The sequence below is a fragment of the Prinia subflava genome, chromosome 11 (genome assembly GCF_021018805.1).
Source record: "Prinia subflava isolate CZ2003 ecotype Zambia chromosome 11, Cam_Psub_1.2, whole genome shotgun sequence".
Classification (NCBI taxonomy): domain Eukaryota; kingdom Metazoa; phylum Chordata; class Aves; order Passeriformes; family Cisticolidae; genus Prinia; species Prinia subflava.
Window position 1 is genome coordinate 9,017,267 of NC_086257.1, and position 18,625 is coordinate 9,035,891.

General features: G+C 39.1%; 1 protein-coding gene across 1 annotated transcript in view; it reads right to left on the reverse strand.

The window, feature by feature from the left end:
- Positions 1-322: 322 nt before the first annotated feature.
- Positions 323-18,625, reverse strand: part of CUL3 (cullin 3) — a 55,617-nt gene continuing 37,314 nt past the window's right edge. The window contains exons 8-16 of the mRNA XM_063408115.1: positions 16,119-16,295; positions 14,931-15,101; positions 13,460-13,567; positions 9,720-9,844; positions 9,273-9,369; positions 8,139-8,273; positions 3,102-3,288; positions 2,233-2,378; positions 323-1,612 (exon numbers count right to left, since the gene is read on the reverse strand). Of these exons, the coding sequence (XP_063264185.1) occupies positions 1,481-1,612; positions 2,233-2,378; positions 3,102-3,288; positions 8,139-8,273; positions 9,273-9,369; positions 9,720-9,844; positions 13,460-13,567; positions 14,931-15,101; positions 16,119-16,295 (1,278 nt within the window). The 3' untranslated portion in view covers positions 323-1,480. The remainder of the gene's footprint in view (positions 1,613-2,232; positions 2,379-3,101; positions 3,289-8,138; positions 8,274-9,272; positions 9,370-9,719; positions 9,845-13,459; positions 13,568-14,930; positions 15,102-16,118; positions 16,296-18,625) is intronic.

Here is an 18,625-nt window from a genome sequence, read left to right on the forward strand (position 1 = left end):
CTTGCACCAGCACCATGCACTTGTTTAGCACAGCCCATCAGGAACTGCTCTGGCAGATGCTCTACAACCAAGCTTTTCTTTTTGCTTCATTTCCAGCTCCTCATATTGGAAAGCCCATCCCAATTATATTTTTCAAGATCGATGGGTGAAAGTAATGGGAACCTAGACAAAAAATACTGTTTTGAATTAAAGCGGAAAAATAGTTATGGCTGGGAAAGCACAGAATATGTGCATTGGAATGTCAGAAATACGATTTAATAAAAACTGCAGTACAATGCACACTCAAAAATTTCTAACTGTGGGAAGAATGATGCTACCAAACTGCTATTTTTAATCTATTTTTGCAGCACACTGTCAAGAAGAAAAAAAAGTTCCAGGGTAAGAACTAAAAATTTCATTACAGTAACAATTTTTTATTGCATGTTTAAAATGCGTTTTTAAAAACAAATAGTGCACGCTGGCTTCACTTTAATCTCCTGAAATATGCATTTATGATGGGAAGCCCTGGGGCTACAGATCCATCTATGACGTTTATTAACAAAATATAATCCCAGTACATTTCCCCAGGGGACAGTATTTAGTTCCAAAAGATTGTCAACCCTGTACTCTAACACACTTGAATTAGTTGTTGTGTACACTAAATCCATTTATTTTAAATTTATTTTGTCTACATTTAGTGAAATAAAAACATCGCCCTGTACAATCCACCATCAGCAGTGAGTACAACAGCAAAAATTATTATACAGTTTATACACACTAAAATCTTGTCCTTTTTCCTATAAAGAAACCAGAAAAAACCTAATCAATATAGAGTTTAATTTAGAAGAACTCAAGTTACAGAAGGGAAAGCCAAAATTAATACGGTCTTTTCTGAGCCCCCAGAAGTTCCTGATTCATGTTGTTGGAACAGTGAGTGCAGCAGGAAGAGTGAAACATGCTCAAGTTGTCTTCTTGGGTCTTCAAAAAATTAGCAAGTATTTAAATTAAACATGTCTAGTTAAATAAACATTTGAAGCAGAGCAAGGTAAGTGGGAATTTTTGCCTTCCACCTGTGGTTTCTTTTAAACCCAACTTATACAATGCGAAGTGCTAAGCAACACTACAGAAACACATTTACATCAACACTGAAGATCTGGGGAAATGAAATTCCAACAAATTTATTTTTTTAAATGAGCTGTATTTTCTAAAGTCGTTTTTATTTCTCTGTTTTCATACAGTATTGAAAACAAACGCGGCACATTCACATTTTCCCGAAGAATTGTAAGGATGATCTCTACAGGGATAACGTTGAAAAGCCTGAAGCTCAATTAATTCATGTCAAAAACTCTCAAAAGGAGTAAAAGGCTTGATCTGAATGGTCTAGAACATGTACTGTAATTTAATAGAGAAGATGGTCATCTTAATATTAATGATTTAAAAGAACTTCCCAGTTCATGCGAAGAGTATAGTCCAAGAATAAATCAAATTTTCTGAACGCATTTTATGCTACGTAAGTGTATACTTTGCGATCCTCAGGTGTTCGTGCCAAATATTCTCTCTCAATAAGTCCTTCAATACGTTTTTTAATAACAACTGGACTTGGTAAGAACCGGGCCTTCAGCTGCTGAGTTACCTGAAACAAAATAAAACCCAACAATGAGAGAGCACAGCACAGGTAAGATCCTCAAGTACCCTAAGAGAACACAACCAGAAAAATGTATTCAGAGATGGTGACAGCTATGAAGCATAAAAAGCAGCCTGCAGACTTCTGACAGTGCCTCCCCTTGCCCTGCTCATACTGGGGTATGGTTCAGAGCTCTACAGAGGCATGGTCAGAACCTGAGAATGCTCCCAGTTTCACAGCTCTAAGGGAGTTCAGGAGTGCAAAATGTGCAGTGTCCTGGAGCTGTGTCAGCTTAGCAGTGAAAAGCAGCAGGACTGTTTCTGTCTGCTAAGAGCTCAAATCTCTCAAACCTGGACCCAACAGTCAGTAACAAGATCAAAGCCAAAAATAATGTTAAGCACATTGGTTTGCTGGTTTGCTTTTCAACCAATTTAACATCATAACAGCGCTAAAAGTAGGAAGGAAAATTAGATACACCCATGAGTACATCCTAAAATGAAGGGTAAGGATTTAGGTGTGTCTTCAGATGGACATGGAGAAAAGAAAGGATGGGTTAAATACAGCCTTTCAGAATCATGTTAGTAAGAGCTGTGTTTAATGAGCAAAAGCAAAACTCTGTACAAGCATACCTCTGCTACTAGCACATTGTGTTGCATCTTCTTTCTAGATTTCATTATCCGAACTATAGCAGCTTCTATCTCATGTTTTCTGTCATCATCTACTTTCTGCCTCGTTTCTTTCCTTTCTGGATCAGACTCTCCTTGTTTGGCAGCAACTTAAACAAAACAGAGAACGTAAATCATGTTAGCAAAATTCAAATGTATTTCATTGTGTGTTAGCTTCACTATTTATTTCATCTAGACATCAAGTTATATTTTCCTGAGTTTTGACACTCTCAAAGTTGATTTTTTTTAAAAAAATGAAAAGCAGCCACAAGAAATATTAACACTTTCTGGCATATTTTGATAGCAACTGACAAGATAACAAACTGTTATTTAATTACTACTATGTTAAAATTTGAACAGTACTCAAATCTGCTTACAGGCACAAGCACCAGCACTCCTATAAGCTGATGAAGTGGTTATACACTCAGTTTCCCTTATTTGCTAAGCCCAAAACCATTATAAGCTACCTGGTTCTTGAAAATGGCTGTTGTATCATGGGCTAAAAAATCACTCATTTCACTGCAGTACAGCAACTTATGAGGCAATTTTCCTATTTCTGAATCAGTCAGTAGCATATTTTTCATTTTATTATTTAATTTGAATTTTATTTCTCTTTCAGAATTTCCTGTAAGAGATAATTACAAATTTTGTAAAGTAAAAGGCTTAACTGACTTCCACACTTTTCTTGGCATTTGAATTTTCATTTTGATGCAACTAATCATCAAGAAAAAAAAAGTTCTTTCAGTTCTATGGACATCAATCCTGCAAAAGATGTTTTGAAGTTTTAAGGCAGATTTGGGACTGTGAGAAAATAGAATATAAAGCTGACTTACCCGTCTGAATCTTGACTCTGTGTAGTTTAGATGTGAACTGATCATTCACTGTAAATATATGACCATTTTCTATTTCTTTTGATTTGGGCTCTTTCGTGAGAACACGTTGTGTTGGTTTGCCACATGCAAGGGACTGTAGGGCTCTAACAAGTTCTCTTTCAGGGATATCAGTTTCTTGTTGAATCTCCTAAAGAAGAATACTTAGTTAGCTTATGGCTGTGGCAGAAGTATCGCGTTGCAAACAACATCAGGGATTGCTTAAAATGTAATACTGTGACAGTTGTGGCACTTGAAAGGTCCGAACTCATTCAGCAGCAAGGTCTCAGTGGGTACTGTGCAAAATGATCCACCTGGGCAGCACTCAGACAGCGAATTCTGTCAAATGAACTGGCACCATGAGCTGGAAGGAGAAGAATGAATAACCTGCTGTTCCATTTCCCTGCAGTTTCTGAGAGGGCTGAAAGCATCTGTTAACTGATTCCAGGGTTTGTTGAACAGGGTGAACCCAAACCTTCTCCCTAACTCAGTGATGGAAACATCCATGATGTTCATGACCATTCTGACCAAGAGCTGCACCAACGCTTTTGCATTCAGCCACGCTGTTAAAAGATCTTTACAAATGAAGCAAACCATGTCTGGTTTCAATGTAGCATAGAAATACTCTACATTCATCATAGCTCCCTTCTGAATAACTCAATTTATTTACAGCCCAGGTGCCTTTGGCTAGGACTTCTGCAGGTGAAATACAAAAAGAGCCTGTTATAGTGCAGCAAACATTGAAGAAGTTGAATTTGAAGAAGACTGTAAAAAATGTACATAACCTGGTGTACCTCTGTCAGTGCTCTTAAGAGTCAGCTGAGAGATGGATGGTAGGCAAGTCAGCAGTGGTCATGAGCTAGTAAATAAATTACACTGGATGCAGAATGATGCCTTAATATGCTCTAGGAGAAGGCCAACTATGCTGCTCTCTCAGACCTAATGTGTTTACTGAGTTCCCATTCAGTAAAAGTTCATTTTTCCTCATCTTTTTTCTTCCTATTTCTAGCCTGAGGAAACCGCAGACACTTCTGATCTCTCATTCCCATTCAAACTCTTGAGGGACTTGTAGCAGCTAAAGAGAAAAAACAAACCTCACAGACATGCAGCTGTGCACAAGAGCTATCCCTTTCTCAGCTGCCCTAGACTTGGTTCCAAGGGCAGTATCAGGCCTTACACCGTCCCCATAAATTCCTGATTCTCATGGCACACAAGTCCATGTGATGACCTTAGGTTAAAAACAGCAGTAACAACTCCAAGTGATCAAAATGCTATGATCTGTAAAGAACTACAGACAACTTGTTAGAAGTTCTTTAAAGAGTGACCAGAAAAATCAAACTAAATTCTATCAAATAATGTTATTTCTTGAGTATACTCAAGTTACCTCTTAAATCAATCCAGAAAAACCAGCCACCTTTCTGTTATCAGGCACCACTGACAACATACAGTAAAAATGATTTGGATGTACTGGCTTTGACTCAGACTTTTATCAGGAATTTGACTGTACCTCATGGACAGCATCTCACTACCAGCTCTCTGTGATGCCAAGGCTCAGACAAAATAGTCACCATTTTTCAACCTGACCCAGCACTACATACACAATGTTCACTTTATGTGAAACTGATTTTGATGTAAGGTCAAATTAACTGGAATGAGGTAAAAAGAATAAAATCACCAAATCCAAAATTTAAAAAAATCAGGAGTTTTGGTACCTCCTACTTATAGACGATTTGGAAATACTAAAATGTTCCTAAGTGTATTCTTAGCATAATGCATTCAGAAATACTTACAGTTTGAAATAAGTTGTGAATATGCACGTATTTTAACTATTTCCTAGTATCAAAAAATTTCTTCTGAAGCTGCTCATAGAAAGTTACTATTTCTTCCTTTGCTGCTTTATTTAAAACAGTTATCACCTTCACACATTTTTTTCAGATTCAGCACAAAGCAGTATGAAAAAAAATCCCAAGAAGCTACAATCCTTTACATGGTCATAACAAAAAAAATCATACTGAAATGGACTGATCAGCATAAAATTTAACAAACCAAGGGAAGACACCAGATTTTAGAGCTTAGATAAATGAAAAGCCTTAAAGGCTACAAACCAAACCCAGCTTATTAAAAACGTAATGCCAGCAACATGCAGGCTCCTAAACTTTGATTTTTGATCAGCAATTAAAACTAATCATTTTCAAACTACATCAGTTCAACAAGGCCATATATATACTCTGCTTTTAACAAAAGTGAAACAAAGAGCCAAAAGGGAATTTGAGGGGGTTTCATGCCACCCATCCTTACATAAACCACTGTGTATTTGCAATTGTACTTCACTCTGCAGCTGAACCATGAACACACTCAAACCCTTTCACTTTTAGAATTTATAAGCCAGCACTAAAGTAAGGACCACAAAGAACTGCACTGCAATGTGCTGCCTCAGAAGGAGCCAAAAATTTCGAGCTGAATAAAAAAACATGCAGCTCTGAATGTAAATGGGGATGACAGATGTTCCTATGCTCTTTCCCTCAGCCTATAGCATAACGTTTTTCTGAACATATTTTTATGTAGATACTTGATGTAGCAGTGAGAAATGTGTACCTCTTCCCCTTCTCCAAAAATGCCTTATTTTAAAGACTACATTACATTGTGCTACTGATTACACAACCTCAGTGCTAATATATCACCAATTGAGAGCTCTGTCTGGGGGCTACAAAAGAGACCATTCCAGGTATGGAACTCTGTCAGTTCTATACAAGAAAACAGATTGTTAGAGGGAAATTGGGCAGAAAAATCCAAAGGAATAGAATTTTGTCATTTTGTTGAAATAAGAAAAAGTATTTTTAGTTTTATTTACAGACTGCAACTTGTGTACCTTCCAAACCAGACATCAGCAAAAGAGGGAACAGGTAATTAGTTTACGGTTCTAATCTCTCAGTTTTGTGGAATTATTCTACAGCTTAACTTCTACTATGGTCACATTTGTATTTCTTGTTTGTTAAACATAAAGAGCCATGCTTATTTCTGATGTCATTACAAAAGGTGAGCATTTCACCTTTTAAAATACTGAGCTGTAATGTAAATGAACTAAAAAATATTGAGTATTATCTAAGACTTGATTAGAAAAAATTGAATTCGTAGAAAAAATTAGCATTCTCTGAAAGCCTGCATGAAGATTCTTCCACTTCAACAGCATTAGCCTACACCTATACGACCAACAGCTATTCTGCATACACAAATAAAATGTTGCTGTACAGGAATACAATAAATGTATACAATTTTTGTGAAGAAATTTTTCTATGCAAAAAAATTTCCATTTTTTCCTCTATCACCTGGCCTAATGGCTATTAGGATTATTATGAGAATCTTATCAAGTTTGCAATTAAGAATCACACTGAATGCAAAATAAAACAGCAAAGTCTTTTCAGCTGTGAAGGCATCTTCAGATGAATGTGTTGAGCTGTGAATGTGCAGAAACATTTGTGGATCAGACAGTTTTAGGATACACAAGCACACACAAGTCAGCTCATGCACTCTGCTGCACTGAAAGCACTCATCTAACACAACAGAGAAGGAATGGCTGCTCAGCATTCAGCAGTGAATCAGGGTATCCAATAATCAATGAACAAAGATAAAATTCATTCTCCTCTCCAGTTTTCATAAGCTTTCCTGGCTGGAGTTAAAGACAACTCCCACACACTTCACCACAGAAACCAAACAATACAAATATGCCTATTTAATGTTTTAGTTCAAGTGGGACACAAAGTAAGAGCTTAAGAACTCCCAAACCTGAAATAAACAAAACATACGACCTAAAAGCAGATGGACATATTTCTCTATCATCTGGTCTTGGTAAAATAAAGTATAATTTAGAGCATGTATTAAAAACTGTATTTTTCACTGCTCTCCCAAGCGTTATTTATTCATATATGGGTAAGGCTCCATGACTCATTAAGCCTGCAATTTGGTGGAATAAGGCAGCCACCAGCCCAATTGCAAAATCAGCTTCAAGAAAAAAAATGAGCTGTGAAGTCCCCCTCCTTGTTTTCACACCCTCAAATATTCTGCAAAGTACTCAAAGCTGTAATGCTCCTCCAATGGATTTCACAACACACAGGACTTTGTGTTCTAAAATAATGTTTTAAATTATCAGTAGTTTATTAAGAGTCTCTTATCAAATCCTGCCTTCCTTAATTACTAGTGAGACCATTTCAAAGAAACTTTCTTTATTAACAGGCTAGAAGTATGCCAAATAAGCTAAAAACACAATCCAAATAAAAAGGCAAATGATTACTATGCATAGCACAGTCAAAAGCAGATAAGAAAACCTGGAAATTGACTGTTTCAAACTATACCCATACTGCTTTTCAAGGCTGCTAATGTTCTCTTAAACAGAAGATAATGTCCAAAACAAAACTATCAATTTATTTTAACAATATAATGCTCACACAACAAAGCACATGATCCTCCTCCTCTCCTAAAGCCTTCATCATCATCATCATCTCTTAGCTGACATTTCAGCCTTTTGCAGCAACATCCTTCTAGTCTCCTTGTTAAGAATCTATCCAGGCTTTCACTTTCCTTTTCTGGCTGATCAGCTCAGAGAAGGGCTGTAAGATCTTTGATTCATCCTCCAGCTTGGTCCAGCCTGCCAATTTTGCTTAGGTATTCAAGAAGCCAGGACAGAAACCCTTCTCCATCCTTTGGCCTCTAGACCCAGTTTCTCAAACACAAAATGAGGAAATGGAGCCACCTGCTGCATTTCAACTTCAGCTTTTCTACAGCTCAATGGCCTAGAACAACCATGCTCACAAATTCTCAAACATTTCTGAAACCTTCTGCTCTCACAAAATTTCTCCTCCTAGAACTCCTTCGAGGTGCATTGCTAACGATCTGTGTTAATTGGCCTGACCCATACTCCAATAGAATGAGAGGCACCTGATCTTCAAAGAAGGAAGTGCCCCAAACCAGTTATTTAGAATCAGATCAGAAACCCACACCACTTACCTCAAAGGTGTATTTTTCTCTGTTGTTAAATAGCATTAATATTGTCATCTGGAAAGTGGAGACTTGCAATATGTGCTTCCGTGTATTGGAGCCAGTTACTTGGGCACCTCCTACACCGACTTCTGAGCCATCTTCCTATTTTAAAATTCCAAAACTACTGTTAGATTATTCTTCACTGAAATGTTTTATCCTGGTAAGATGCAAGTTTCATGATGAGAAGTTTCTCTAGGAGATCAGCCTACAGAAGTGACAGAAAAGCAAACACCTGGGGGGTGACCAGGCTGTTGCTGCAGCAGCTGCCTTCCAGTGCCAGGGAGATTGAGCTTGCAGCCCATACAGAGGTCCTGGGGTCCAGCCTCCACTGCAGACCAGGCCATCTACAGCCACCAGTCCAACACTGACCACTGCTAAGGATGGAGACTTCACCACTTCTGAGAACCCTGTTCCATTACTTGTCCACTCTCTCCACGTTTTGTTAAGCTTACGTTTAAAGTTATTAATATATTTATTCTACAGTAACACAATTTCAACATCCTCACAAGTGCATGTTATTAAGTTCTTAGTTGTAAGAATTTTGCTTTCATTTTGCATTGCCTCCTACATTCCCAAGCATCATACCATTACTAGTTCTAGCTTAGCATTTTAGTACTGGTCTAATCACTTCAAAATTCCTTTCTTTATACATACAAATTAAGCATTGTACTTCTATAAACTGCTAAAGTCTTGTTTTTGAAAAAATGTTGTCTACATTGCACTCTGCATATGAAAAGCAGGCTAAACTTGGCTTAGCAAAAATAACAAGTTGCTTTGTGCTTTTCACTTTCCATGGACAGTCAAACAAATACAAACCACTCAAACGCTGAGGTTCCTTCAAGATCACATTACTACTTTTCTACAAGTAAAAGATGATGCTGAGTGATGCATTCAAATTAGCTTCAGAGGGGAAAAAAAGGTCAAAGCAAAACTGCTGCAAAGAAAGAATCAGACTATAAGGCTGACGGAAGGCATCTTTTTCTTATTCTTACATTCCCAATGGGTTTGCTTTATTTTACAAAATTCTGAAGTTATAAAAAATATGCATTAACTTACTTAAAAAAAAAAAGATATAATATTTATATAACTTTGATTCTCTACCTTTTTAACAGGCCCATAGAAAGTGGCATTGAGATCTGCAGAACCCATGTGATGCTGGAGTGTCAGCTGTCGCCCACTGTGTTTTGCTAAATAAAATCTGTAATAGAATTGAAATGACAACAATATATAGTTCACATTTGGGATTGAAGAGGAAATACCTTAAAAAAGTTACATAGCCTTTTGGAGCTATTGAGGACATTCTTAAAAAATTGTAACTTTTTGCTTTTTCAAAACATTAACTTTTGTCAGAATTCTATTTAAAATCTCCCAAACCTCAAGCATCATAATGCAACTATTACATTCCCCAATTTTGACATGAGCTGAAGAAGAGCAGTTTGCCAGCACATCTTTAACAGTAAAGCTGGTTAAAAACCCCACATCTGTACAGATTAAGTTTAGGAAGTTTCTTCTTAAAACCTCTACCTAAAATTCTGTAGTAATACATACCTTCTAAATATTTCAAAAGCATGTCTGGGAGCTGGAGGGATGTTGCACTTTGGTGTGGCTGACTGGGTAGGCCAGTAACCTGTTGTGAGGACACGCACTGTGAGATCAACACCTCCTAGTGAGACCTAAGGGTAATTGGAAGAAAATATACACTATTTTAAAACAAGATCATGTTTCACCACTTTGTCTGTGTCAGTGTAAAATATCTAGAATTTTGTCTAACAACAAAAGAAATAGACAAATCTGTAAGCACTCTTTTTACAAAACCAGACAAATACATTGATTCATCATTATCAAAGTAGACGGTACAGCAAAAATCCTCTACATTATTCCCCTCTAGCATTTAAGAGCATACAGAATTGAACAAAAGGAATTCTTAACCAAGAACTAAACGTCTGTGATCATAAACAGAACTTATGCTATGTGCAACAAATCTTTGTAAATAGGTTTTTGATGAGACACAATAAAACTGGGTTGCATGAAATGTGTCTGGTTTCAAAATAACTCTTTCTAAATGTTCTCTTTGGAAGTAGAGAGGAGATACTGACTATCTGATGTTGAACCATAGGAAGCTTATCTGTGGACTGCAACATCCAGTTACTCACTTTTACAGTGCCCACCTATTCCCTTTCCCTGAGGACAGCCGTGGCTCTGAATATTCAGCACTGCTGAGGAAACATTCCCCAGCTCGAGTGCTGATCTATAAAGATGTGTTGGCAGATGATAAAGGTCTGGCTACCACTGATGCATAATCCTCACCAGGTATTCCAACTAAGCTGAGCATTATTGAGCTTAAAACTGACTTTCAGCTTTAGAAGATAGATACCTTCAAAGAACACACATTATAGACAAAAAACCCTAAGCGTACAACATTCAACTTCTATAAATCCACCACACAGAAAGAGAGCACATTATGTTTTAGAAGGTCAAAAACTGCCACCTGAACTCAGAAACTTTCACTATTCAACAGCAGAGTAGCATTACCATGCACTACAGATGATTGTTTGTATTGTCTATACGGAATTCCTGTGTGCACCAACCAGCTTGTGCCCAGGAAACTTCTGAAAAACCTAAACAAGCTTCAACAGTTTTCTTCCTCCAGCTAAAGTGTGGGAAAAGGCCATCATTGCAGACAGAAGGATACAGAAAATGTGTTTATCTGGAACTATAGCACGTGAGCTGAGATGGCAACAATTCCCCAAAATTTTTTGGTCTTTGCCAGACCAGAACACAGCACTAATTTAGAATGCCTCCCATCATACATTACGAAGAGTACTAAGCAGTTGGTAACACAAAAAAGTTTTGGAAGCTCTTTATTTTATAAGATGTCTTTTCAGCATAGAGATGGTATGAACTGGTGGAAAGTGCCCTGAAGTGATCCAGTCTTTACAGAACTCCAAGAAATGGTCCAGGATCACAGTTACAGAAATTTCTCAGTCTATTAGCCTGGACTTTCCCTGGTGCTGAGCTTTCCACTCTGAGAACAGACCAATCATCTACGCAGACCTTGGCACTGCCTACATCTCAGGATAGAGGATCAGAAGGAAACTTTGCAGGTAGGATTATTTAGAGAAAAGCAGATGCCTGACTCTTCTAGGAGGCGCTGTACACATTTGAAGGTACCTAAACTGTTTAAAAAGGAGCAGAACAAACTATTTCACATAAAACACAGTATCACCAGCAATTTAACAGTAACAAAATCCCCCAAATCTTCCTGTATTTCCTAAACAGTATTTCTGGAAATTTCATTAAAAGGGCAAGGTTAGCTAAAAGGAAACCATCACATGAACTGCTTGGTGTCTTGCCAAGATGAAGTTTCAAATGAAGCCTAACAGAACATCTGATAACATTTTATATTCACCTTCTTAGCTGTACAAAGAAGATAGAGATATCATTTATTAACTCATTTATTTTAAGACTGTCACGTAAAGTACATAAACCTTTAAGCACAACCCCCTCTTCCCTTACACGTCCAAGCCTACCATGCTACCGAAAAATGGGAATGCTCCAACCAATTTTTATTGAAATTTATATTTCAAGCATTCTAGAAGCAAAACATGACTAGCCTCTAAAGCAGAGAAACGAAACAAACCAGGAGTAAAGCTGCCTGTCCACAAACACCTTTATCCACTTCCTCTCCATCCTCTTCTGAATCTACTTAGAGAACATGCTGTTCTCCTACTCAGGATGACTCACAGAATGCTGATGAGGAGCATTTCAGCCAACTGCTTCAAGACAACAAAGATTTCATATCACCTTGCACAACCAGGGACATTGGACAGAACATATCCATGAAAATATTCCTGGCATTCAGACTCCTGAAACTGATTCCAACAGGTTTGATGTACTGACCCTATTTACCTGCACACAGGGAACTACTTGGCTGTTTATTATACACTATTAAGTGCTACTGAGAATCAGTACAGAAAAATAGGGTTTTAGAGCAAGTAAACTGATATCTCAAAAAGAATGATGACTCTCTAAAGTATTCCAGAGGCCTACTTTTACAACAAGGTGTAATTTTTCTCATTAAACAACTAAATCCATATTTGACAATTTGCAAGAAAACTTGAAAAGCTAAATTTTGAAATTTGCAATAAAATGGCAGTTATGATTTTAGCAAAGGCATTAATTGTGTCAAGAAAGCTCAACATGAGGTGGCGTGCTTTGCAAATGCCTGCAGCATGCAGTATTTGCTCTTGCTCTTGGCAAAAAATACACATCACAACTGGTGATTAACTTTGAAGAATGGGCATAGAACGGCTTTGCTGGGGAACACATATGGGAGCTGGCAGCTGGACCCTGGAGTGAGGCACAGCTGGATGGGGCGGGCACAGCTGGATGGGCCGGGGGCCGGGCACAGCTGCGCTCGGCGGGGCCGGGCACGGCCGGGCACAGCCGGGCTCGGCGGGACCGGGCACAGCCGGGCTCGGCGGGGCCGGGCACGGCCGGGCACAGTCGGGCACAGTCGGGCACAGCCGCGCTCGGCGGGGCCAGGCACAGCCGGGCACAGTCGGGCACAGCCGGGCACAGCCGCGCTCGGCGGGGCCGGGCACGGCCGGGCACAGTCGGGCACAGCCGGGCTCGGCGGGGCCGGGCACAGCCGGGCACAGCCGGGCTCGGCCGGGCACAGCCGCGCTCGGCGGGGCCAGGCACAGCCGGGCACAGTCGGGCACAGCCGGGCTCGGCGGGGCCGGGCACGGCCGGGCACAGTCGGGCACAGCCGGGCTCGGCGGGGCCGGGCACGGCCGGGCACAGCCGGGCACAGTCGGGCACAGCCGGGCTCGGCGGGGCCGGGCACAGCTGGGCACAGCCGAGCTCGGCGGGGCCGGGCACAGCCGGGCACAGTCGGGCACAGCCGCGCTCGGCGGGGCCGGGCACAGCCGGGCACAGTCGGGCACAGCCGGGCTCGGCGGGGCCGGGCTCGGTGCGCCCCCTGGCGGTGCCACCCGGCAGAGCCGCTGAGCCGCACACCCACGGCCTGGCCTTTCGGGCACACGGATTTTATGGAATCAAACTGGCACCACTCGAGCTGTGGATCGAGCTCCAAACACACTCTGGCATTCCAGGAAATGCTACCACAGTTTATAAGGTAAGACACATGATATAAGGAAGCTGCACAAGCTGACCAAGTCCTTCTCACACATGCATTTACGAGTAAATGAAGAACCACAAGCGTGGGCAGATGTGCAGGGTTTGTACTGAAGCAAAAGGACAAGCACACAGACCCCAGCACTTACCCCTGTTGCCTGAAGATGTTGCCTGAACTCATCCATCGTTGTGTTTGAGATGCTCATGTCCCTGAACATTCCTTCCAGTTTCGATGTGAATTGACATCCACATTCAGTCTAAAAACACACAAAATAATTTGTTGTACCAGCACTATGAAAACAAAGCCTCTGATAGGGAAACTGCAAGGCTAAAGTTAGTTTATAAATCCCCAAAATTACATTTCTGTACTTTTGGTTACTGGAATTCCCACTTGCATTACACTCAGATCTCAGAAGAGTTTCCTATCTTATATAAAGATCTAACCTTACACAGATCTTGCTTTCCTTCTCTTTTCTCCATTATTGTACTTTTAGATTTCTATACATGTTAAAAAACTGTGAAAGCTTATCAAATCAAGACATACACTTTCACCTGCTTTTAGCACAATTGTGTATAGAGAAATAAACTCTATTTATACCACAAGGAAACTCCTGTTGTCCTAGGAGTGTTTTATTTTGAAGGCTGACTGCCTTCAGCAAGATTCCCAGGCCTTGTGAGAATCTGGAACATCTGTGCACAGACAGATGTGCACATGCAGGACTGTGTGCCAGTTTCTAACCCATACTGTGAACACACAGGAAAGGAAACGTGTTAGCTTCAGCATCCTGACCACTCTGCAGCTCTGTAAGAAAAAAGGGCACTTCATGTGCATGGGTTCATCTTGCAAATGTGCGTGTGCCCTGTGCCTTCTGAATCACCAGGCTAAAAGCAGTGGAGAGGAAACTGAGAAGGAATTAATACTGAGAAATATGGAGAAACCTGATTCAAACAGGTTTCACTTACTGATAAATTATGAAGATCAAAAATAAGGATCAGTGCAGTTTGATTTTAGGATCACTCTGCTTCAGAAGTGCTCTAATCATTAATCATGCCACTTGAGAAGAAGCTGGAATAGAACAATGTTTAAGGTCTGTTCAACTTCAGGCTTTACCTTCTTCTCCATCTCTTCGTCTATTTAGTAAGTATTTAACCAGCTAAGGAAAATATGTTTCTAGAGACTGATATGAAGATTTTTTTTCAAATCACTTAATCAAGATGGAATTGAGCATTATCACCAGTCTGCTGATGGAGGTAACTAAAAAACAACAACACAAGCAATAACAAAATTGTACTGTGAATAACAGAAAATCTAGAAAAAACCCACAGTCTTCAAATTCAGTCACTGCATTTGTCCTATTGTTCAAAAAACTTAGAAAAAAACTGTTTTCTAGATTGCACTATCATCACAGGGGCTTTTCAGTACTTCTTTCCTTTTATTTCCATGAAAATATTCGAAAACCTTTTTGCATTTTCTGTTGGGGCTTTCAAAATCAGCTCTGTATTTAGCAGCGATCAATATTAACATTATCTATATATCTAATATAAAAATAGAAGAAACCATATTTATGAAAAACAAAAAAGAAAGAAAAATTCCTAAAAATTATGCAAGAACTGTTTTACCTTTAATTTGGAGATCATATTTTTCTCAGAGTCATCTGAAACACTCTTATTTGTGAGAAGTCTTCTTGCCAAGTGCTGCTTGTAATAGCGTTCAAAAACATCTTTCTCTTGCATAAACCTGAATAAAACCATTGCCTTATCCAATATAGTTTCTACTTCTTGCTCTGTTAGCTGCAAAAGAAATAATTTGCTGGTTTTAATCTTGCAGCACAAGTGTTTTACACAACCTAAGTAGTCAAAGTAATTCAAAGCAGCAGATGGTCTAACAGTAGCCATCAAAACTGGTCCAACGTGACTGACAGCCAAAAGAACGGTGCACTAACTCAATAAAGTGGAGTAAGAAATACATCTAAAATGAAGGGAAAGGCAAGAGCAAGGGTAAAGGGAAACAATGAATGGGTGGAATGCCTTGATAAACACAGTAAGAGTTCCTGGGTAAGTTTAAAAAAGCATGAGGGAAATCAGTATTAGGAGTAGAAAAGTTAGTTTGGAATGAAAGCTTTGAATTGTTAAGATGTTTTGCAAAGCCTGTCTAGTGCCACAAATATAAAGCAATTATTTGTTTTATAAAAAAGACAGAATTTACTATTTGATTCCCAAAGCATGAGTTGTATGCTCTAATACTAAGTTTTATTTAGAGTAACTGAAACCTCATGGTCCAGTTCTAGGTTCTGTACCTCAGAAAATTTCATGAAAGAAGCTAAGACTGAAGGCAACAGATGTATTTAGAACTGGAAGATAGATATGGTTGTCTGGTATGTAAAAACAGTAAAAAGCAGCAAAGACAAACCCTTTTCTCTAACTGAATTAATTTTCAAAAGAAATTATTAGGTAATGAGAACAGCTGACTAACTATAAATACACTTACGGAAAGGATATGTAAGGTTTCAGAAGAAGGGAGCTGCAGAATCTACCACAACCTAATTGCTTTTTGAGGCAGTTATCTGCTACAAGTAGTTCAGGTATGCTGCTTCAGAGGTAGGTGACAAGCCACACAGATCTCCTTATGCCTGATTTTTCTGTAAGTTTAGATCTAAAGTGTTACGAGCTCAGATGTGTTACACCTTTTTGAAGGTCAAGTTGTCATTTCTCTTAATATAAAAATAATTCATAGAAAAGTAGCTTAGTTTAACTCCATCCAAGTTTACAGAGCAAAAAGCATGGTATTTTGAGTTGATTTATACTTACTCCCTTGACTCCCTTTTTCAGCTTATCATCAATAAATAATGAGAGGTACTCTGGGGACCTGGAGTTGAGGTTGAGGAAGTACTCGAAGTCCCCCGCAATGGTCTGCTTGAAGAGCCGATCGTTATTGAAGGATTCCTGAAGGAAGCGATCAAACCTGCTCTTCAAGTCCAGTAAGCCCTTTCCAAAGGGAAAAGAAAGCAAAAATTTTCACTGATGGGAAGTTGTAAGCTGGGAAACAATAATAACAGATGAGACCATAGAGAAGACCAGATCTACAGTCAGAGGTTCTGCAACGCTCTCTTTTTAGAATTGTTAAAAAATATCTGAAATTTCATTTCCACTTTTAGATTTCTACTGCTGCCATGAATCTCTTATAGAAGCAATTTTCACATAAACTGGCTAAATATTGGTGTCAAACACTGGTGCAGTTTGTTGTAATACACTTCTCAGATTAAGAAAGCTTTTAAAACACCCTTGTTAAACAGGTTCATTTCCTACATCTTTGAATCAGCAGCTTACAGGAGGTATATGTTGCCCTCATGAAGCCTCTTCTATTTCAAACAATATGGACAAAGTCAGTATCATAGACACAGCATACAGGAAAGCTGATGGTAAGCATCCACTAAGTGCAGCCTAGAGCTACTGAAGGAGAGGAGAAAACACGCTGCAACAACAGGCCTAAACTTGCCAGTGTTTGTGTTTCCCTCTAATTTAATCCAGAGGACATGTTCTGCATTATTCAGTTGTGTGTTTCTTGCTGATCATCAGGAGTCACTGGGAGCATGTGGAAGTTAGACACAAGCATCAGGAACCTGAACTGAACCACTTCCTCTGAACTAAACCACTGGATTCTCAGCATCATTTTTAGAGTTTGCACCATCTTCACCCAAGGTTAAAGCAACTGAGTATAGAAGGGGGAAGCATCTTAAAATCACCTGAGCACCTTGCTAAGTATATATGATACACACAGGTTTTAACTGAGACAGCATTTTGCAAGCAGGGGGAGCAAATTTCACTTGAGAGTTAGATTTGTCAAGGACAACTACTGCCTGCAAAAACTCTTCATAATAAATGGTATTTACATCTTCAGGTTCTTAAATTATTCATATGCGGTTACTTAAAGAAGCCATTCAAGAATTACTCAAAGAAGTAGTAATGTTTCTTAGGAACTCACCATCTCACTTAAAGGAATGATCTTTAGACAGGCTAATTAATGCGTATTAGAAATTATAAATTCAAAGTAAATCCCACTATCTCTCTGTTTACCAAGGTTAGCTCATGTCTCCTCTCCAGGAGTACACCATCTGAACAACCTGGTGTTAAACAGGAGAAACTGTTAGTACCTTGAATTACAAAAGCATTTCAACATCCCTTCAAAATATTATACAAAGTTTTAAATCTAATCCCCTGGCAATGCTTTTGCAATCATCTCACCAATTATGCTCAGGGTGGTGTCATGTTGTGGAAGCAGTGTTGAGCTATGATGGAGTTTGTTTCTTTTTTGCAGCTTTAATGCAGTTTCCATGTCTGTCTCCTTAGTGCTCTTGTCCTTGACAGAGTCACATGAACATGGCTGAGATGAAAAGAGCAAGGTGGTTTCTCAATTCATGGGTATTCCTTTCTGCTTCCAGCCCCTCACTGGAAGTGATGGATAAACCTTTTGGGGGGTTTTTCAGTAATCAAATGTCAATTCCTGCCCCAGGATATCTTCAAGAGATGCTGGGGTCCATACTGAGGTGCAGAGTTCTGCCAAAGCAGAATGGGCAAGTCTTCCTCAACCTCATTTTGCTTTTCACCTTTGTGACAGGAAACCTTGATACCATCTTTATAATTAAGTTTTCAGATCTAGCTTTCTCAGTTAAATTTTTATGATACCTCTTTAGGCCCACCAGGAGTGAAAATTACTTCAAAGTAATCCAGACACTTATTTTCCACATCATTTGCACACCCCCCGTGGTTTTTTTTTTTCTAAATCACACCAGCATAAATGTAAGAGTCCTTAATCATTAAACCTAGTAATTTTTGAAGGACATTCTCTCTTTTTTTTACCAGGCCTTGAAGAGGTGATTCTTGTTCAAGCCAGGTAAGAAGTTTGCTTCAGCATTGCCAGAAAATTATTAATCCAATCAAAAATGTTTTTATACTCAAATGGCTTCTTCAAATAGTAACCAGTTCTAGCACAGTTATTGTGTTCAAATAAAACAGCAGAGATTGACAGACATACATTAAATGTTTCTCACGAAGAACAGACACAAGGACTTGAACCACACATTTTCAAAAACCTCAAACAACGGTTAATGAATACATACTTTCACATTAAATATAAAACATCTTCCAGCTATAGAAACACAGCTTTAAGTTTCAATGAACTCTGAAGGTTTTATATGCAAATTTCAAACCATCTTCTCAGAGACAATGGAAAACATGACAAATAATTCTGAAGCATATTTTGTGATCACTTAGAGAGAGAACAAGAAAGAACACTCACATCTTTTAACATGCAGAGC